At 34.7% G+C, this 23,738-nt stretch overlaps 1 protein-coding gene across 1 annotated transcript in view; it reads right to left on the bottom strand.

The window, feature by feature from the left end:
* LOC109730340 (uncharacterized) overlaps window positions 1–23,738 on the bottom strand; it is a 140,139-nt gene that overhangs the window by 29,333 nt on the left and 87,068 nt on the right. Inside the window, 1 exon segment of the mRNA XM_075998870.1 lies at window positions 16,105–16,506. Within this exon segment, the coding sequence (XP_075854985.1) occupies window positions 16,105–16,506 (402 nt within the window).

Here is a 23,738-nt window from a genome sequence, read left to right as displayed (position 1 = left end):
CCTTTTGTTGTCCAGGCTAGAGTGAGTGCCGTGGCATCAGCCTAGCTCACAGCAACCTCAAATTCCTGGGCTTGAGCGATCCTTCTGCCTCAGCCTCCCAAGTAGCTGGGACTACAGGTATGAGCCACCATGCCCGGCTAATTTTTTATACATATATATATATATCAGTTGGCCAATTAATTTCTTTCTATTTATAGTAAAGACAGGGTCTCGCTCTTGCTCAGGCTGGTTTTGAACTCCTGACCTTGAGCAATTCGCCCACCTCGGCCTACCAAGAGCTAGGATTACAGGCGTGAGCCACCGGGCCCGGCCAGGGTTATTTGATTTTTCTTCCTGATTTTCGTGAGTTCTAAGTATATTCTAGTTATCAGTCCCTTATCGGATGCATGGGATGCAAAAATTTTCTCCCATTCTGTAGGTTGCCTGTTTACTTTCATGACTATTTCTTTGGCTGTGCAGAAGCTTTGTAGTTTGATCATGTCCCATTTATTTATTTTTGTTGCTGCTGTGATTGCCTTTGGGGACTTCTTCATAAACTCTTTGCCCAGGCCGATGTCTAGGAGAGTGTTTCCAACTTTTTCCTCTAGAGTTCTAATAGTTTCATACCTTAGGTTTAAGTCTGTTATCCAGCGTGAGTTGGTTTTTGTGAGAGGTGAAAGGTGTGGGTCCTGTTTTAGCCTTCTACAGGTGACTATCCAGTTGTCCCAGCACCGTTTATTGAAAAGGGATTCTTTTCCCCAGCGTATGTTTTTGTCTGCTTTGTCAAAGATTAGATGGCTATATGAGGATGGTTTTATTTCAGGATTCTCACATCTGTTCCACTGGTCAATATTCCTATTTTTGTGCCAATACCATATTGATTTAATTACTACAGCTTTGTAGTATAGTTTGATATCTGGCATATTAATGCCTCCCATTTTGTTTTTGTTGCCTAGAATTGCTCTTGATATTCGGGGTTTTTTGGTTAAATACAAAGCGTAAAATTATTTTTTCTATATCTGTGAAGTATACTGATGGGATTTTAATAGGTATTGCATTGAATCTGTAGATCAGTTTGGGTAGTATAGACATTTTGATGATATTGAGTCTGCCGATCCATGAGCATGGTATGGATTTTCATCTGTTTACATCCTCTGCTATTTCCTTCCTCAGTGTTTCATAGTTCTCCCTGTAGAGGTCTTTTACCTCTTTGGTTAAATATATTCCTAGGTACTTTAATTTCTTTGTTGCTATTGTGAAGGGAATTGAGTCTTTGATTTGGTTCTCAATTAGATTGTTGTTGGCGTATATGAATGCCTCTGATTTCTGTGTATTGATTTTGTATCCTGAGACTTTACTAAATTCATTAATCAGTTCCAAGAGTTTCTTGGTTGAATCCTTGGGGTTTTCTAGATACAATATCATATCATCAGCAAACAGTGAAAGTTTGATCTCTTCTGCCCCTATTTGGATACATTTGGTTCCATTTTCCTGTCTGATTGCTGTAGCCAAGACTTCCAGCACTATGTTGAACAGAAGTGGAGATAGTGGGCAGCCTTGTCTGGTTCCAGTTCTAAGTGGGAATGATTTCCATTTTTCCTCATTCAGTATGATGTTGGCTATGGGTCTGTCATATATGGCTTGTATCATGTTTAGGTATGTCCCTTCTATGCCTATTTTCTTAAGTGTTCGTATCATGGAAGGGTGTTGAATTTTGTCAAAAGCTTTTTCTGCATGTATTGAAAGAATCATGTGGTTGTTGTGTTTGTTTCTGTTTATGTGGTGAATTGCATTTATAGATTTATGTATGTTGAACCATCACTGCATCCCTGGGATGAAGCCCACTTGGTCGTGGTGGATTATTTTTTTCATAAGTGTCTGATTAGTGGTTATCTAAGATTTTGTTGAAAATTTTTGCATCTATATTCATTAGGGATATTGGTCTGTAGTTTTCTTTTTTTGTTGCATCCTTTCCTGGTTTTCGTATCAGAGTAATATTCGCTTCATATAAGGTGTCGGGGAGGTTTCCGTTCTTCTCGATGTTGTGGAATAGTTTCTGCAAGATGGGTACTAGTTCTTCTTTGTAAGTGTGGTAAAATTCAGGTGTGAAGCCATCTGGACCGGGACTTTTCTTTTTAGGGAGATTTTTAATTGTTGTTTCTATTTCAGCTGTTGATATTGGTCTGTTCAGGGAATCTATTTCTTCCTGGTTGAGCCTAGGCAGGCTGGTGTTTATAGAAATTTGTCCATTTCCTCCACATTTTCCAGTTTGTGTGCGTAAAGATTTTTGTAGTATTCATAAATTGTACCTTGTATCTCTTTGGGATCAGTTGTGATATCTCCTTTTTTGTTCCTGATGGAGCTTATTAGAGATTTCTCTTTTCTGCTTTTCGTTAGCTTAGCCAATGGTGTGTCTTTTTTTTTATTTTTTGAAAGAACCAACTTTTGTTTTATTGATCTCCTGAATAGCTTCCCTGTTTTCAATTTCGTTTAGTTCTGTTTAAGTCCATTATTTCTTTATTAATTTTCTGTTTGGTGGATCTGTCTCATGCCGTCAGTGGGGTGTTGAAATCTACGGCGATTACGGAGTTGCTATTAATCCATTTGCTTAGCTCCAGTAAGGTTTGCTTTATGAATCTGGGTGAACCTAAGTTGGGTGCATTTATATTTAAAATTGTTATCTCTTCTTGTTGAACTGTGCCCTTCACCATTATCCTTTCACTACTTTTGTTGGTTTAAAAACTAAATGGTCTGAAATTAGAACTGCCACACCGGCCTTCTTTTTGCTTCTATTTGCTTGGAATATTGATCTCCATCCTTTTATTTTTAGTCTATATGCATCCTTGAAAGTAAGATGTGTTTCCTGAAGACAGCATATACTTGGCCTGTATTTTCTTATCCATTCAGCCAGCCTATATCTTTTGAGTGGAGAGTTTAAGCCATTCACATTTATTGAGAGAACTGATAGGTAAGGTAGATTATTGATCATTCTGTTCGGTTGGATGTTGTTGCTATGATTTCTGTCTTGAGCCATTGTAATATCTGGCCTTTAATATCTTTGGGTTTTGGTTTTTATATTCGTGGGTTATTATTATGATGTTCCGTGCGTAATTTAAATATACAAGGAGAGCAAATCAGCTATATGGTGGGAGGGGAAAGATCCACTTGTTTTTTGTTTTTTTTTTTTTTTTATTTTGGCATATTATGGGGGTACAGATTTTAAGGTTTCAATAAATGCCCATTTCCCCCCCTTCCCCCAAAAGTCTGAGTCTCCATCATGACCATCCCCCAGATGGTGCACATCTCACTTGTTATGTTTGTATATACCCGCCCCCCTCCCCCCTCCCACCTCCCCGATACCCTATTACTGTAGCACCTATGTGTCCACTTAGGTGCTACTCAGTTAATACCAGTTTGCTGGAGAATATATCTGGTGCTTGTTTTTCCATTCTTGGGATACTTCACTTAGTAGTATGGGTTCCAGCTCTAACCAGGAAAATATAAGATGTGCTATATCACCATTGTTTCTTAGAGCTGAATAGTACTCCATGGTATACATATACCACATATTATTAATCCATTCTTGGATTCATGGACACTTGGGCTGTTTCCACAGCCTTGCAATTATGAATTGTGCTGCTATAAACATTCGAGTGCAGGTGTCTTTTTTGAAGAGTGTCACTGGACCATTTGGGTAGATGCCCAGCAATGGGATTGCTGGATCAAATGGTAGATTCACTTGTATCGCTTTAAGATATCTCCATATTGCTTTCCACAGAGGTTGAACTAGTTTGCAGTCCCACCAGCAGTGTAGGAGTGTTCCTCTCTCTCCGCAACCATGCCAGCATTTATTGTTTGGAGATTTTTTGATAAAGGCCATTCTCACTGGGGTTAAGTGATATCTCATTGTGGTTTTGATTTGCATTTCCCTGATGATTAGAGATGTTGAGCATTTCTTCATATGTTTGTTGGCCATTCTTCTTTCTTCTTTAGAAAAGATTCTGTTCAAGTCCTCTGCCCACTTTTTAATGGGGTTATTTGATTTTTTCTTCCTGATTTTCGTGAGTTCTAAGTATATTCTAGTTATCAGTCCCTTATCGGATGCATAGGATGTAAAAATTTTCTCCCATTCTGTAGGTTGTCTGTTTACTTTCATGACTATTTCTTTGGCTGTGCAGAAGCTTTGTAGTTTGATCATGTCCCATTTATTTATTTTTGTTGCTGCTGTGATTGCCTTTGGGGACTTCTTCATAAACTCTTTGCCCAGGCCGATGTCTAGGAGAGTGTTTCCAACTTTTTCCTCTAGAGTTCTAATAGTTTCATACCTTAGGTTTAAGTCTGTTATCCAGCGTGAGTTGGTTTTTGTGAGAGGTGAAAGGTGTGGGTCCTGTTTTAGACTTCTACAGGTGGCTATCCAGTTTTCCCAGCACCATTTATTGAAGAGAGATTCTTTTCCCCAGCATATGTTTTTGTCTGCTTTGTAAAAGATTAGATGGCTATAAGAGGATGGTTTTATATCAGGATTCTCACATCTGTTCCACTGGTCAATATTCCTGTTTTTGTGCCAATACCATATTGTTTTAATTACTACAGCTTTGTAGTATAGTTTGATATCTGGCATATTAATGCCTCCCATTTTGTTTTTGTTGCCTAGAATTGCTCTTGATATTCGGGGTCTTCTTTGGTTCCATACAAAGCGTAAAATTATTTTTTCTATATCTGTGAGAATGCTGATGGGATTTTAATAGGCATTGCATTGAATCTGTAGATCAGTTTGGGTAGTATAGACATTTTGATGATATTGAGTCTGCCGATCCATGAGCATGGTATGGATTTTCATCTGTTTACATCCTCTGCTATTTCCTTCCTCAGTGTTTCATAGTTCTCCCTGTAGAGGTCTTTTACCTCTTTGGTTAAATATATTCCTAGGTACTTTAATTTCTTTCTTGCTATTGTGAAGGGAATTGAGTCTTTGATTTGGTTTTCAATTAGATTGTTGTTGGCGTATATGAATGCCTCTGATTTCTGTGTATTGATTTTGTATCCTGAGACTTTACTAAATTCATTGACAGTTCCAGGAGTTTCTTGGTTGAATCCTTGGGGTTTTCTAGATACAGTATCATATCATCAGCAAACAGTGAAAGTTTGATCTCTTCTGCCCCTATTTGGATACCTTTGATTCCATATTCCTGTCTGATTGCTGTAGCCAAGACTTCCAGCACTATGTTGAACAGAAGTGGAGATAGTGGGCAGCCTTGTCTGGTTCCAGTTCTAAGTGGGAATGATTTCAATCTTTCCCCATTCAGTATGATGTTGGCTATGGGTCTGTCATATATGGCTTGTATCATTTTTAGGTATGTCCCTTCTATGCCTATTTTCTTAAGTGTTCGTATCATGAAAGGGTGTTGAATTTTGTCAAAAGCTTTTTCTGCATCTATTGAAAGAATCATGTGGTCTTTGTTTTTGCTTCTGTTTATGTGGTGAATTGCATTTATAGATTTACGTATGTTGAACCATCACTGCATCCCTGGGATGAAGCCCACTTGGTCGTGGTGGATTATTTTTTTCATAAGTGTCTGGATTCGGTTAGCTAAGATTTTGTTGAAAATTTTTGCATCTATATTCATTAGGGATATTGGTCTGTAGTTTTCTTTTTTTGTTGCATCCTTTCCTGGTTTTGGTATCAGAGTAATTTTCGCTTCATTAAAGGTGTCGGGGAGGTTTCCGTTCTTCTCGATGTTGTGGAATAGTTTCTGCAAGATAGGTACTAGTTCTTCTTTGTAAGTGTGGTAAAATTCAGGTGTGAAGCCATCTGGACCGGGACTTTTCTTTTTAGGGAGATTTTTAATTGTTGTTTCTATTTCAGCTGTTGAGATTGGTCTGTTCAGGGAATCTATTTCTTCCTGGTTGAGCCTAGGGAGGCTGTGTGTTTCTAGAAATTTGTCCATTTCCTCCACATTTTCCAGTTTGTGTGCATAAAGATTTTTGTAGTATTCATAAATTGTATCTTGTATCTTTTTGGGATCAGTTGTGATATCTCCCTTTTTATTCCTGATGGAGCTTATTAGATATTTCTCTTTTCTGCTTTTGGTTAGCTTAGCCAATGGTGTGTCAATTTTGTTTATTTTTTCAAAGAACCAACTTTTTGTTTTATTAATCTTCTGAATAGCTTTCCTGTTTTCAATTTCATTTAGTTCTGATTTGATCTTGTTGATTTCACTTCTTCTGCTGGGTTTGGGGTTGGTCTGTTCTTCTTTTTCCAGCTCTTTGAGTCGTTTCATTAGATTGTCTATTTGTGATCTTCTTGTCTTTTGGTTATAGGCATTTATGGAGATAAACGTTCCTCTCAGAACTGCTTTAGCTGTGTCCCAGAGGAGTTGATAACTTGTCTCTCCATTGTCATTTTCTTCATAGAACTTTTTTATTTCCGTCTTGATTTCTTCATTTACGAAGTAATCATTTAGTAGGAGGTTGTTTAATTTCCACGTTTTTGTGTAGAATTGTGAGTTTCTGTTAGGGTTGATTTCTAGTTTTATTCCACTGTGATCTGAGAAGGTACATGGTATGATTTCTATTTTTTTAAATTTCTTGAGATTTTCTTTGTGTCCTAGGATATGGTCAATCTTAGAGAATGTCCCATGAGCTGATGAGAAGAACGTATATTCATTGGATTTTGGGTAGAATGTTCTGTAGATGTCTGTCAGACCCAATTGTTCTAGAGTTTTGTTTAAGTCCATTATTTCTTTATTAATTTTCTGTTTGGAGGATCTGTCTCGTGCCGTCAGTGGGGTGTTGAAATCTCCGGCGATTATGGAGTTGCTATTAATCCATTTGCTTAGCTCCAGTAAGGTTTGCTTTATGAACCTGGGTGCACCTAAGTTGGGTGCATATATATTTACAATTGTTATCTCTTCTTGTTGGACTGTGCCCTTCACCATTATATAATGACCCTCTTTGTCTTTTACTATTTTTGTTGGTTTAAAAACTAAATCATCTGAAATTAGAACTGCCACACCAGCCTTCTTTTGGCTTCTATTTGCTTGGAATATTGATCTCCACCCTTTTATTTTTAGTCTATATGCATCCTTGCAGGTTAGATGTGTTTCCTGTAGACAGCATATACTTGGCCTATATTTTCTTATCCATTCAGCCAGCCTATGTCTCTTGAGTGGAGAGTTTAAGCCATTCACATTAATTGAGAGAACTGATAGGTAAGGTAGATTACTGATCATTCTGTTGGGTTGGATGTTGTTGCTATGATTTCTGTCTTGAGCCATTGTAATATCTGGCCTTTAATATCTTTGGGTTTTGGTTGTTTTTATATTCGTGGGTTATTATTATGATGTTCCGTGCATAACGCTGTTTTAAGTACTTCTTGTAGGGCTGGTCTTGTCTTGGTGAATTCTCTGAGCCTTTGCTTGTCTGAGAATGTTTTTATTTCTCCTTCATATACAAAGCTTAGTTTTGCAGGGAATAATATTCTAGGCTGGGCATTGTTTTGTTTCAAAAGAGTGAGAATGGGGCCCCAGTCCCTCCTTGCTTGTAAAGTCTCATTAGAGAAGTCTGATGTTATTCGAATTGGCTTTCCCTTGTATGTTACTTGCTTCTTTTGTCTTACAGCTCTTAGAAGGGCCTCTTTAGTTGATACTTTGGTCAGTCTGATGACTGCATGTCGTGACGTCTTCCTGTTTGCGTTGAATCTCCCAGGGGTCCTCTGAGCTTCTTGAACTTGTATATCAAGATTTTGAGCAAGGCCTGGGAAATTTTCCTCTATTATATCTTCAAACAGCTTGTCCAACCTCTGCACAGCAAGGAAAAAAACAAAATAAGAAAACTTATAGGACAGAAGAATATATTTTCAAATTTTATATTGCATAATATGTTAACACCCCAAATGCAAAACAATGTCATCACCCACTTCAAAATAAGCAAAAGTTTATGTAGATTTTTTTCAAAGAAAACATACCAGTATACAACAGGAAACACGAAGACTAACTCAGCATCACCAAAACATCATGTAAACACAAATGAAATCTATGATAAGGTATCAGCTCACAACTGTTAAAATGGCTAATGTCCAAAAGAAGAGACATAAAAAGTGTGGACAAGAGTGTGCAAGAAAGCAATCCCTGTACACTGTTATTGATTGTAAATGGACAGTGTCACCATAGAGATTTGTTAAAAAATGTAAATAATACAACTGCCTTGTAATTCACCGTTTCTACCTATGAGTATAACCATGAAAAATCAGTATCTTAAGAAGATTCTGCACCTCCATATATATCACAGCATTATGCACATTTGCCAAGAAAATGGAAACAAACTAAATGACTGCTTATGATGAATAGACTAAAAAATGATTGTACAAACACATACCACATACTATTACTAAGGCATGAAAATGATAAATATCCTGCCATTTCAACAACATGGATGGATGTAGTAGGCATTATGCCATTCCCAGAAAGATAAATATTGCTATGGATAATAAGTTTTAAAAGTTGAATTTACAAAAAACAAGAGTACAACAGTGGTTTCCAGGGTGTAGAGTCAGGAAAAATGAGGAGATGTTTAAGTTAAAATCTTTTAGTTATAAGATGAATAGATCTTGGAGATCTATTGTATGGCAACTTGATTAGGGTTATTAATAATGTTTTATATGCTTAAAATTTGTTAAGACCATAGACCTCTCTATTAATAAATTTTCTCAGTATAATTAAATGGTAAATATGTGAGATGATGGAATAGTTTATGCCCTTTATTATATTGTTTTACTATTTATACACACATCTGATCACTACAGTGTGTACAATAAATATATACAGTGATACAATTCTTATTTGTGGAAACTTCCACCCATTAAACACCCCATACGCAGAAATATATGCACACATACACACATATGAATGGCACAATTCTGATGCTACTAAACAGGGGGAAATTATGGAATATAAGTTATCAAAATATTGTGAATCAATTGGGAATATAAATATATTCATGTATGTGAAGCACCGAATGAGACAGATTATTTTGGAATTCTATAGGGTAAGAGTGCAAAATATAGTATATTATAGTTTTGGTATTTGGCTATAATAAAGTTGAAAATTTACTCTTATTTATACTAGAAAAAGATTAGTTAGAAGTGAAATAACATTAGATTTTCTTACATTTAGGCAGAGGCTATGCATTTGTACAAAGTTAGTGAGCCTCACTTTCTGTAGACTTGCCTCTGAAAACTTAGAATTGGAAATCATGATGCAGAAAATATGACTATCTTTCCCTAGGGTTTCTGGTATTACAGAAACAAATCCAAATATCTCCACTGTTCCCCTTTACACATTTCAGAAATGACACATCAAAAGGAACTTAAAACAGGGAGCTGGGCATGGAGGATCACACGTATAATCCCAGCACTTTTGGAGGCCAAGCAAGAAGGATCACTTGAGGCCAGGATTTTATACCAGCCCTAGCAACATAAGGAGATTCCATTTTTACCAGATAATAATAATAATGAAATATAAAGGCTGGCCATGGTAATTCATGCCCATAGTTCCAGCTACTTGGAAGACTGAGGTATTAGGATGCCTGGAGCCCAGATGTTTGAGTTTGCAGTGAGCTATGATCAGCCACTGTACTCAAGAAATGGCAGGAGAGCAAAACCCTGTCAAAAGATGATTTAATGTAGTGGTCTTCAAAATATGCACAGATAGTCCCATAACTCATAAAGTCCTCCTGCACAGATAGTCACGTCTATTAGCAATGCTAATAGATAATGTAGTCCCTTATAAGCTATCACAAGAAGTATGGCTCTCACTGACTTCTAAGGATGATCACTTCATGGGTAGAATTCTTAGAGAGTTAAAGAGCCTGGGACAAAAGATGTCCTTCTGGAAGATAAAGAGCACCTTACACAGGCTTCTAAAAATCATTTCCAACTGAACAGAATATTCCAAGCCACTTTTTAATATCTGCCTTCCTCTTTGAGATATACCTCTCTAACATTTGTTATGTGCTTCACTGAATCTCACCCTACCTGGATATTTAACTGTTGTTTCCTCTTTCTTCATAATCCAGGGCTCTATCCTTTGCTCCAGACATGCAATCAGCTCTGGCTTTGAGACAGCAAGACCTGTTTCATTAGAAAAATTTCACATGACTCTTACTGAAGACTTTCCAATTACTAATGCAGTATTATCCTTAGTAAACACAACATTACAGAAAATTCTATAAAATTCGTTTGCAACGTATTGTTTTCTCACAGACCCTGTAGAATGATAAAAAATTATTTCTACTTTATGACTAGAGCACCAATTCCCACTAGCACTAAATAAATAAAAGGTGGAAATTCTATTCTAAGTTGCAGGCAACAATTATATACCCTGATTTCTGGAGTAACCACTAATCTAGTGTGAAATATACATATCAGTCCAAGAAAGGGTAAGGTTCAACATAACATGAGACATCTAATGATTTTATTTTACACAACAACAATCTTCAAATTTTCTGTAAAAGCATGGATATAAAATTCATTCATGTAAAGTAGATACTTTTAAGGAACTATATACAAAATATACTAATGGCTTTAATGTGGAAAAGGAATTCTGTACATAAGTGATCCTCACCAAGTGAGACCAGGTTTCCATAGTTCTCCAACATCACATCCCTATACAAATTCCTCTAAGCATTGTCAAGTCATGCCCACTCTTCTGGAGAGAATTCTACAGCCACATCCAGAAATGTCACCATCTCCTATAAAAAGACACATATTTCCTAAGTGGCCATAGAGAGAGTTATTAATTTGACTAAAAGGAAAATAAGTTATGAGAAATTTTTCTGACATATGAGTGACTAGAATTATCCAGTGTGATATTTTTGAGCATATTGATATTCTTGAACATATTCTCTTATTCACAGGAATGAGGATCGGAAAAGATGTATGAAACTGTGTGCATATGATTCTGCTTTAGAGGATAAAGTATTTAATACAAAATTAAAGGCCTCAGTACAGTAATATAAATTTATGGGTGTTATATTTACATATCAGTAAATTGTGCATATTTCTCACATAGGGAAACATAGAGATTTAGAAAGTATCACATAATTTTGATCAGTACAATAAAGACCTGGAGATTTTTTTTTAAATGCAGGATCTGATTCAGTAGATCTGGGGTGTAGTCTGAATCTCTGCCTGTCACATAATACAACTACTGATAACAATGCTGCTTGCCTAAGGAGAGTATATTGTCAATATCCAATAAGTGGTAGACTTTGAATTTATCTCAGTTCATCTGAACAGAACACAAATAATAGCCCTCATTTTTCAAAGCAATGTATAAGAATAAATTAGCACTTCCAGATTTAATGTGATGCCTCATGCACAGCAGTCAGTAAATCTCCACAAGACTCTTAACAAAAAAGAAAAAAAAAACAATTAACTTTATATTGGATGAATCTGTCAGAGAGCATCTTAAGCAAGTGAATGAAATTAACATAACTTTAGCTGCACAAATTGGTGTTAGGCATCGTTGCAAAGAGGAGGACACAAATCACTGCTGGGATGGTAGTGGCCAACAATATGTAACCATGAAGAATCATCAATTTATACAAATTTCAGATACTGATACTTCCTATATTTTGTTGTCTTTAATAATGTATCTAAATAGTTTAGCATCATACAGAGCAACTCTTCTAGTTTCGTTTTTCTCCATAATTTTGTGGTTATTCTTTTCAATCAATGCTATCTTCTTTTGAAATTTTCCTAATGATATTTTATGTAGAGCTAATGAAGCATCCAGATCAAACATTGAGAGTACATGTTTCCCTTCCTCACTCAAATCCAAAGACTCTATCCCATCCCCAGGACAAATCTCAGACATTCACACTATTGCATCTTGACCTGTCACAATGGGAACATTTTCAATATTACATGTCATACAGTTCTTATGAAACTTGGTTATTGTAGTAAGAAGCTTGTGGGAGAGAATATAGAGTAGGTTCTGTTATATAGGGAGGAAGGATATTCCAGATCTCCTTGACTATCATAAGAATAAAGAAAAACATGTAGTTACAAAACTTTTTAGGCATATATATCAGAAGTAAAGAAGTAAATTTTACAAGTTCAAAAAACTAAAGTTCTCCATGACTTTCTAGGAGAAAGAGTAGACACAACCCCTTAATTGGGACACACTTACCTGAAAACCAGCCATTTCTTCTTCCTCTTCTCCGACTCTGAAATTCCTTTTCAGGTGAGATTGTGTAGAACAATTATAATTAAATCTTCAGACTACGCTTAAAGGAGTCAGCACAATTTGTTCCCTTGTTTCCACAATATTCACAAGCAGGAGGAACATAAAATGCAGAAAGGCTACACTCACTTGTTCTTAGTCATAAAAAAATTCATCTATGATCAGCTCCTTTATGGAGACCAAAAAGTGAGGATCTTCTGTCTTTTCTTCTGGTTACCTCCCCTAGCTACAGGTGCCAGGAGATTCTGCTACAGGAATGGGAATCTGTACAAAACTGATCTGCCTCTACCAAACCCAAGAGAGCAGAACCTGTGACTTCCCTCTAAAACAAAGGCTAAACTCAATTCACATGACTATATGCAGAAGTCCTAATGCTTGAGGCTGGTATCAAATTAGAATTCTGTGGGGCACAATTAAAACCACATGGATGTTCCCACCCAGTCCAACAGGCAGGTGATGGTGTTTCTTCAATCTAGCCAGGTTATCCTAACTGAAAGCCTGGGCTCAGAGATAATTATCTTAAAATTGTCTCTGAAACATCACTGTGAATATAAATCATGTGGTACTGGTGGCCTCACTCTAAGAAATGTGGTCTGGTGGTGTGGAATGGGTACATTAATTGGGTTTTTTGACATGTCCTCTTTTAGTGGTGATGTTGTTCAATCTAGATCCATTATTATTATAACTCAGGTAGAGACAGCAAGCACAGCATACATACTGCCTTTTGCCCTACACTCATCACAACATATGCTTAATTTCCAAAGTGAAGAGCAGCATAATGCAATGTCTACTGAGCACGTGCTATGTGCTCAAAAGTATAGTATGTTACACTGTAAAGAAGGCTTTACATTGTGTGATTTAATCCTTGCTGTGCCAGAAAAGGTGAGTAGTATGTGTCCAATAATTTACAGAAAAATTTAGATGTGGTGTCAGCCTTTCTATTCCTCTAACACAATTATAGTATGACATTACACAACACATTATAATACAAGACATTATAAGACATTATAATACGACATTACAGAAGATCTAGAAAATTGTCTACACTCACCCCAAAAAGGTTTTTTCAAACTCAACTTACAAGTCCATGTTGATCTCTAACACTGCAGCATATGTCTCCCCTGAGTTTTTGGTACATCCTTATTCCAGAGTATGTCCCTGTCTTGCGAATTCTAGGTTGAGGCCAGGTCTAGTTTCCTTCCCTCTGTAAAAGCAAAGGATACACAACATGTGTATACAACGTGTGTATACACTTGTGTATCCTTTGCTTTTACAGAGAGGGAAGGAAAACAGGAAGAAAATTTCCTCTTTGGAACCTGTCTAATGCATCTTGAGGAACCTTAGACCTTTCATTCAGAATTCAAATCTGCAGATTTAGGTCTCTAAAGAGGCATGGATTCAGTAGCACTCATGCACACTTCCAGGCATTTGGGCAAAACAGAAAGCAGAAAGGGAGTTTATGTGTCACACACAGTGCACAGTAACTTGTTCCCATTTCTGTCTGAGCCCCATGGTCTCTGAATCCATTTCAGTTCTAAAGATGTGAGATGCATTTAGAGAAAGGATAGAACTACTGATTTTTATCCTATGAGAGGGTATTCACAGGAATCTGGTCTAAGTATGCTCTGGAGGGACAGTAGACACCAAAAAGGCCTAGAGAACTTACTGTTTGCAAATGTGGGGACAGTGAAGCTCTGTGCTGCAGACTTGCCGGTTACAGACTGGAAGCCCAAGAAGGAATCTAGTGTCCAAAGCCCTTCTAATTTAGAAGTGGTGGGCACATCTTATGTTTATGTTGCATTTTTAATTCTGGAAAGTGTTCAGTAGATATTAAAAGTAAAGAGTCTCCAACTCAGAAAACCTATCCACAAAGTTAAAAGAGAATTGAAAAAAAAACCCTCTTATCACTCAATTAAAGCAGAATGTGATGTGCACAGTGCCAATCCACTGAGACATTTCAAAGGCACAACATAAAGTTGTTATTGGACATAGCTAGGCAAATCCTTTTACATACATGTTATCTAGATAATAATTTTCTGTGAACAAAGAAGAAAGAAGCCTGGACAGCCCTATTTGTCATAAACGGTGCATCCTAAACTTACTTGGTTATTAGTGAGACTTTCTTTTTTTGGTAATTGGTTAATTTCAAATAAAATACATGTGTCTGAAGTTATTGCAGGAGGAGATAATTTTGCAACTTAAAGAAAAATGTAGGATAGAATGTAATAAGTAGTCATGCTGTGTTAAGAAATGTATGGCTTTTCATTAAGTACAAAATCTTTATTATAAGCATTATAGTAACAATGTAATTATAAATATAATGAAAAAGAGGCTTCGGGAACATTATTCTTCACAGTAGAGACACTGATAAAAAGGATCACAAGTGATGTATTTTTACTAGGTAACCCCACAGTACATTTTTACAACACATTATCTCCAACTTTGAGTAACATTGGATAGGTTAAAGTTGGTGCAAAAATAACACTTCGTTAAATCTACAACATGTTTGACACATTAAAATTATTTTTAATATAATGAAACAAATTAAGTTTACATGTTATCTAAAAATATTCCAAATTTCATTTGATTTTATTATCTATCATAATGTATAATATTAAAACAAGTTATTTCTAATATTGTAATTTTTTCATTCTGATTATAATGAGATGAATATTAGCCTGTATACCCACATCATACATCACTTGAGATACTGTTTGTTATAAGAAAAATCCATTCTGACCTGTGTGATGCCAAAAAAAAAAAAAAAAAAAAAAAAAAAAGAAAAATCCATAGTACCTCTCCACTTCATAAATCTTACATTTCAGTGATTTTAATTTCCCATGGAAAAGTACATGAATAATGCCTATTGAATACACAAAGACTACTAATAAATGCAATGTAGCTATCATTAACCACAGACATTCACATACACACTAAGAATGAAAGCATACCATCTACTGTTTTTAAAGTTGAATAAACATTAATATTTTCTTGTCCAAAAGGGAAAAAATTATATCTTTTTATATTTTTACCCCATCCTGACCAGAAAGTATATTTTACATGTAATTATAACTCTCACAAAATCTCTCTCTTTTTAAAGCTGACATACAAGTAAATCAACTAACTATTTTAACTGGGTAGTACTCTATAATCAACAACCTGGTTTAAAGAAATCTGTGAATGTGTTAGTGCATTAGTGTATTGCACTGTGAATCCTCTGATATTTGTTTAGACTTGATTCTTCGTTAAATGTGTTCTGAAATTCATTATATCTGTAGAGTATTTTTAAGTATCAATTCTTTGTGGTTCTCTAAGGTATATCTTTTGCATAAATATTTTTTCACATTCATTATATATGTAAGGTGTCTATCTCTTAAAATTTTTGTGATGTTGAGCAATGTTGGGGAAAATATTGGAGCATTTTTTTCAGTGTAAGTTCTCCCATGTCCAATAAGATCTCTGTTGTAACTAAAGGTATTGTCAGCACTCTACATTATGATTGTTCACTTTAAGTATAAGTACTGTTGTGCATTTTAAAGCTAATACTTAGGGAAAGCACTTCCATACTCATTACATTTATCTCACTTTTATCTAGTATAATTTATTTGGTGTTGAATAAAATGCGAGCAGTTATTAAAGACTTTGCCACAATTCTCACATTCATGGAATTTTTCTCTGTTATGGATTCTTCTATGAAGATTAAGGTGTGAGCACTGGGAAAATGCTTTGCCACATTTCTCACATTTCTATGGTTTCTCTCCTGTATGGATTCATTTATGTAGAGTGAAGTCTCGGAGCTGGATAAAGCCTTTGCCACATTCTACAACATTTTAGGGTTTCTCTCCAGTATGAATTATTTTATGTTGAGTAAGGCCTGAACACTGGGTAAAGGCTTTGCCACATTCTTCACATTTGTATGGTTTCTCTCCAGTATGAATTCTTTTATGTCGAGTAAGGATTGAGGACTGGTTAAAGGCTTTGCCACATTCTTCACATTTGTAGGGTTTCTCTCCAGTATGAATTCTTTTATGTAGAATAAGGGTTGAGGACCAGTTAAAGGCTTTGCCACATTCTTAACATTTGTAGGGTTTCTCTCCAGTATAAATTCTTTTATGTTGATTAAGGTTTGAGGGCCAGTTAAAGGCTTTGTCACATTCTTCACATTTGTAGGGTTTCTCTCCAGTATGAATTTTTTTATGTCGAGTAAGGATTGAGGAATGGTTAAAGGCTTTACCACATTCTTCACATTTGTAGGGTTTCTCTCCAGTATGAATTCTTTTATGTAGAATAATGGTTGAGGACCATTTAAAGGCTTTGCCACATTCTTCACATTTGTAGGGTTTCTCTCCAGTATGAATTCTTTTATGTAGAATAAGGGTTGAGGACCTTTTGAAGGCTTTGCCACATTCTTCACATTTATGTTGACTAAGGATTGAGAACTGGATAAAGGCTTTGTCACATTCTTCACATTTGTAGGGTTTCTCTCCAGTATGGATTCTTTTATGTTGAGTAAGGTGTATGCACTGGGTAAAGGCTTTACCACATTCTTCACATTTGTAGGGTTTCTCTCCAGTGTGAATTTTCCTATGTATAATAAGTTTTGAGCAACAGTTAAAAGGTTTTCCACATTCTTCACACTTGTAGGATTTCTGTGTGGTATGAATTTTTCTATGTCCAGAAACATTAGAGCTGTGGTTAAAAGTTTTGCTACATTCTTTAAGTTTGGAACTTTTCTCTCCAGTATGTCTTGTCTTGTGTCTATTTAGGTTTGATGATTTGTTAAAGACTTTTATACATTTGTAACTTTTGAAGATTTTTCTATGACAAGTTGACAAATATTGGGAAAGACCATCAGAACATACTTTCTGCCTGTTACACTCACCCACACACTCCCAGTCTCTTCTTAAGTGTGTATTTTCAAGGCCAGAGCTTCCATATAGTCTCATTATTGATTTCTGAAAGGGGTCGTTTGTGCCCTGTTCTGGTAACAGGTCTTTGCTGCAATAGTGAGATAGTTCTGAAAGAAATGAAAATAACAAAGTATCTCACTAACCAGACTCAGGTGAATATATTTCACAATTTGAATATATAAAACTGTAGAAAGCACATTAGCAAGAAAGCACAATGAATACCATGGTCTTACTTGCATCATAGATGTATGATCTTAAAAATATATTTACAACCATGATTCTTTTAGAAATCATAACTGCTAATAGTTCATAGCACCCCAATTGAGAAAAACACCAAGAACCACAGGAAGGGGAAGGAAACTTTGTTGGATTTACCCACCAAAGCCCTTCCTCCATGCTGACACTGAGTTATCACTTTAGTAGTAAAATCCCATCTCCTGGATTCCCTTTCAAAAGAGAATGAAACTATGGGCACATATCCACACATGTGTTTTTTGTGGCCTTTCCAAAGGCTGGTTTCCACCTCCCTTGACAACTACATAACTGTCTTAGAAAAATATGCACACATTAAGAATAAAATTCTGCATTATCATAATGATGGTGCAAAATATTTAATTATGCTAAAAAATTTGAAAGGCAAAATAAAAAAAAGGATCATTGCCATGTGTTAATTTCTATACAATATAAAAAGACATAATTATTGACATTGATATCATAAAGGTGAGGGAAGATATAAAGATTAAGAATTTTTATATGCAACTAAAGTAGTTATTCATTTAACATAAGTAGTACGTTCAAAAGATTTTATGTAGTTCTCACAGTGAACATCAGAAAAAAATGTTTATAGAGATAAAAGGAAGCTAGGCAAAGAAACAAAATATGTCACTAAAAATCAGTGAGGCACAATGCAGGACAGAAGGAGAGGAAAGAAAGAAAAGACAGTGACAAAAGTTATATACAACAATTAACATAAGATAAATTGTAAGTCCTTCCTTTGAGAAAATTACATAAATTTTATGTACTAGTTTTTCCAGTCAGAAGGCACAGTTAAATAAAGAGTTAAAAAAAATCCAACTATATTCTATCTAAAGCGACTTGACTTAAATCCTGGTGAGAACAATAGACTACAACTGGAAGGATATAGCAAGATATATCAGAAAAACATTTAGCATCTAAGAGCAGAGGAGTTCAAAATTATATTATGTACATTATTTTGAAGTAAAAAACGTTATGATTTTTAAAATATACTTTAAGTCAAAACTGTCACAAGAGAAAAAAGGGCAATAAATATAAAAAGTGGTCATTCACGGAGGGCCTATGACAATAATACATTTATATGATATCTATCTTTATCTCACATCAAGGTTATCAAATATATTTTTATAAAGCATTGACAGAAATGAAGCAAGAAATAGACAACAAAATAATACGTTACTTTGATATTCTATTCCACTTTCAATAATAATAAAACCAGTCAATTATTAATAAGAAAACAAAAGATTTGAAAACACTACAGAGCAATTAGACCTAACAGATATATTGGAAACACTCTACAGAATAATAGTAGAATATACAATCTCATTGATAGCTCATAAAACGTTCTTCCTAAAAAACTACCTGTTCAGCCACAAGTCTTAACCAATTTTAGAAAATTGAAATTTTACTCACTTTAATTTTTGACTAGAATGGAATGAAACTGAAAATAAATAATAGAAGAAACACAGAAAAAATTACAAATATAGGAAAATAAACAACACACTCTTGAATACGTTCTTCTTCAACGGAAGAAGACCTAATGTTGTGAAGATGCCCAGATTGATCTACAGATTAAATGCAATTCCTTTCAAATTCTCAATTTCAGTTTTTGAATAATAGAAACAGTAGACTCTTCCTTCAGAAGTTTCATTAAATGTAAATGGTTTAGTCTCTCAAATGAAATATAAGATGAATGTATGTATAAAAACAAACAGAACTCTACAATATGCCACCTACAAAATCCTTCCTTTAAAAGCTCTAAAAAGTCAAATGGTTGAAAGTAATGTAAAAAACACTACATAAATAATAGGAGGAGGATATTGTGGCAATAATTAAAGAAAATACACTTTAAGTCAAAAGCCATCAGAAGAGACAAAGACTTTTATAATGACAAAATGGGTCATTTAGAAGAAATCTATAGCACAAAACACAAATAGACAGATGATATACATGTAATGTACACATTTTAGGTTAGATATTATTTAAATATATATTATATATCAGGGCTTTGCATGATATATGATTATTTCAATGATGAATATATAAGGCTATGCCTCATATATATGATTTCAATGATGAATACAAAAATTTGACAGAAGATAAATAAGTAAACAGATAATGGGAAAGACATTATAGACTAGTTAGATGTAAAACACATTTAAAGAGGTCTTCAGTCAAAAGCAGCAGAATACACTATGGTTTCAATCATACATGGTAAATGCTATTATGACAGTTAAGTCTTATCAAGTTGAAAAACTCTAAAATCATACAACATATATTTTTTGACAAAATTGAAGTGGAACTAGAAATCAAAAGCACAATACAAACTGGCTAATACAAAAATATGTCAAAATTAAACACACTCTTTAATGCATTCATGCTCAATGATCAGATGATTTAAAATTGTTAAGATGTCAATACTATCCACAGTGATATACAAATTTAATCAATGTCTATAATAGTTCAATTATACTTGTTTTAGAGATATATAAAAATAAATTCTAAAGTGTATTAGAACAAAAAATTGCCAGACTGTTTTAGAAATACAAACAAGGAGGAATAGCACTTCTTGATCTAAAAACAAATCTATAGGAATAAAAAAATGAGCAACTGGCACAAGGAGAAATAATGAGATGAAACAACAGAATGGAGAACCCAGAAATAAACTTTTGTGTCCATGACCAAAATTATGTTCCTCAAGATTGCAATGGCCATGCAATGAAAGAGAAGAGTCCCTTAAACAAATGTTGTAGAAAACTGAATATTTATGAGAGAAAAACCAGATGTTGGTACCTTCCCTTGCACTATATAGAATATATCTTAAATAAATTCAATACTTAAACATGAGAAATACATTAATAAAACTCTTAGAAATAACATAAGGGAAACATCACAATATTGGTCCTGGCACTGTTTTAGCAGATGTAACATCAAATGCATAATCATGAAAAAGGAAGAGAAGAAAAATGGGATGGTATCACACTTCAAATTTTTTGCAGAAAGGAAAAACTTAGTGGACTAAAAATGCCTTTTAAAAAATGGGTTAAAATAGATGCAAATCACATAATTGATAGAAGTTAACACAAATGACAACTATGATAAGGTATCACCTCACCACTGTTAAAATGGCTAATGTTCAAAAGAAGAGACATAACAAGTGTGGACAAGAGTGTGCAGGAAATCAATCCCTGTAGATTGTTATTGATTGTAAATGGATAGTGTCATCGTAGAGGTTTGTTAAAGAATGTAAATAATACAACTCCCTTGTCATTCACCAATTCTACCTATGAGTATAACCATGTAAAATCAGTATCTTAAGAAGATTCTGCACACCCATATATATTGCAGCATTATGCACATTTGCCAAGAAAATGAAAACAAACTAAATGCCTGCTTATGATGAATAGACTAAAAAATGACTGTACAAACACATACCATATAATTTACTAAGCCATGAAAATGATAAATATCTTTCCATTTCAACAACATGGATGGACGTAGTGGGTATTATGCTAAGTAAAATCAGCCATTCCAAAAAAGATGAATTCTGCTATAGATAATTTTTTTAAAAGTTGAATTTACAAAAATAAAGAGTACAACAGTGGTTTCCAGAGTGTGGAGTCACGAAAAGTGAGGAGATATTTAAGGGTAAAATCTTTTAGTTATAAGATGAATAAATCTTGGGATCTAATATATGGCATCATGATTAGAGTTATTAACAATGTTTTATATGCTTAAAATTTGTTTAGACCATAGACCTCACTATTAATAAATGTTCTCACTATAATTAAATGGTAACTATGAGAGATGATGGAATAGTTTATTACTTTAATTATATTGTTTTACCATTTATACACGTGTCAGTTCACTACAGTGTGTACAATAAATATATACAGTTATACAATTTTTATTTGTGGAAACTTTCACCATTAAACACCACACACAGAGAAATATATGCACACATACACACATATGAATGACGCATTTCTGATGCAACTAAATAGGGGGAAAATATGGAATATAAGTTATCAATGTATTATGTATCAATTAGGAGTATAAATATATTAAGCTATTTGAAGCACTGAATGAGACAGTATATGTAAGAATTTCATAAGGTGAGAAGGGAAAATAAACTATATTATAGTTTGGGAATTTGGGTATAATAAAGTTGAAAATTTACTCTTATTTTATATAACAAAAGGAGTATTTAGAAGTGAAATAACATTAGATTTTCTTACATTGAGTAAGAGGATATGAATTTATATAAAATTAGTGAGTCTGACTTTCTGTAGGATTGCCTCTGAAAACTTAGAATTGGAAATCATGATGCATAAAATATGAATATATGTACCTAGTGTTTCTAGCATTCCAGAAACAAATCCCAATATCTCCACTATTCCCCTTTACACATTTCAGAAATGAGGCATCAAAAAGAACTTAAAACATGGAGATGGGTAGGAAGGATAATGCCTATAATCCAAGGACTTTGGGAGGCCAAGGAGAAGGGTCACTTGAGACCAAGATCTTGATACCAGGAGTAGCAACCTGAGGAGACTCCATTTTTATAATAAAGTAATAATAATAAAAAGGGCTGGCCATGGTAACTCATGCCCATAGTTCTAGCTACTTGGAAGACAGAGGTTGTAGAATCCCAGGAGCCCAGAGGTTTGAGGTTGTAGTGAGCTATGATCAGCCACTGTACTCCAGAAAGGGCAGGAGGGCAAAAACCTGTCAAAAGATGGTTTAATATAGAAGTCTTCAAAATATGTACAGATGGGTCCATAACCCCTAAATAATAGAAATACTGATAGATAATGTAGTCCCTTACAAGCCATTGACAGTTTGGCTCTCACTGAATTCTAAGGAAGATCACTGCATGGGTAGAGTTCTTAGAGAGTTATAATCTTGGGACAGAAGATGTCCTTCTGGAAGATGAATAGAAACATACACAGGCTTCCTAAAATCATTTCCAACAGAGCAGAATATTCCAAGCCACTCTTTTGAAATCTGCCTTCCTCCTTGAGCTTTGGTTCTCTAACATTTGTTATCTGCTTCACTGGATCTCACCTACCTGGATATTTAGCTGTTGTTTCCTCTTTCTTCATAATCCAGGGCTCTATCCTTTGCTCCAGGCATGTGATCAGCTCTGGCTTTGAGATGGCAAGACCTGTATTATTAGAAAAATTTCACGTGACTCTTGCTGAAGACTTTCCAATTACTAACGCAGTACTATCCTTAGTACACAGAACATTATAGACAATTCTAGAAAATTCCTCTGCAAGATATCGTTTTCTCAGAGACCCTGTAGAATGATAAAAAAATATTTCTTATTTATGACTAGAACACCAATTCCCACTAGCACCAAATAAATAAGAGGTGGAAATTCTATTCTAAGGTGCAGGCAACAACTATATACCCTGATTTCTAAAGTAACTACTAATCTACTTTGAAATGTACATATCAGCCAAAGAAAGGGAAAGGTTCAAGATAACATGACACATTTAATGATTTTATTGGATACACCAAAAATTCTCAAATTTTCTTTAAAAGAAGGGATATAAAATTCATTCATATAAAGCAGAAACTTTTAAGAAACTATCTACAAAAATAAAATAATGGCCTTAATGTGGAATAGGAATTCTGTATATAAGTGATCCTCACCAAGGGAGACCAGGTTTCCATAGTTCTCTAGCATCACATCCCTATACAAATTCCGTTGAGCATTGTCAAGGCATGCCCACTCTTCTGGAGAGAATTCTACAGTCACATCCCTGAATGTCACCATCTCCTGTAAAAAGACACATATTTCCCAAGTGGCCATAGAGAGAGTTCTTAATTTGACCACAAGGAAAATGAGATGTGAGAACTTTTTCTGACATATGAGTGACTGGAATTATCAAATAAGATATATTTTAGCACAGTAATATTCTTTCATATTTTCTCTTTTTCACAGGAATGAGGATCTCAAAAGATGCATGAATCTGTGTGCATATGATTCTGCTTTGGTTGATAAAGTGTCTAATACAAAATTAAGGGCTTACAACAGTAATATAAATTTATGCATGTTATATTTACATCATGTCAATAAATTGTGCATATTTCTCACATAGAGAAACAGAGAGTTACAAAGTACCACCTAATATTTTAAAGTACAATAAAGAACTGGAGATTTTCTTAAATTACAGAATCTGATTCAGTAGATCTGGGATGAGGTCTGAATCTCTGCATGTCACATAATAAAGCTATTGATAACAATGCTTCTTGCCTAAGTAGAGTATTTTGTCAATGTCCAGTAAGTGGTAGACTTTGAATTTATCTCAATTCATCTGAACAGAACACAGATGATAGT

Source organism: Microcebus murinus, chromosome 31 (genome assembly GCF_040939455.1).
Source record: "Microcebus murinus isolate Inina chromosome 31, M.murinus_Inina_mat1.0, whole genome shotgun sequence".
Taxonomy (NCBI): Eukaryota; Metazoa; Chordata; class Mammalia; order Primates; family Cheirogaleidae; genus Microcebus; species Microcebus murinus.
The sequence above is the reverse complement of the archived record's forward strand: the minus strand, read 5'-3'. Positions and strand labels throughout refer to the sequence as shown.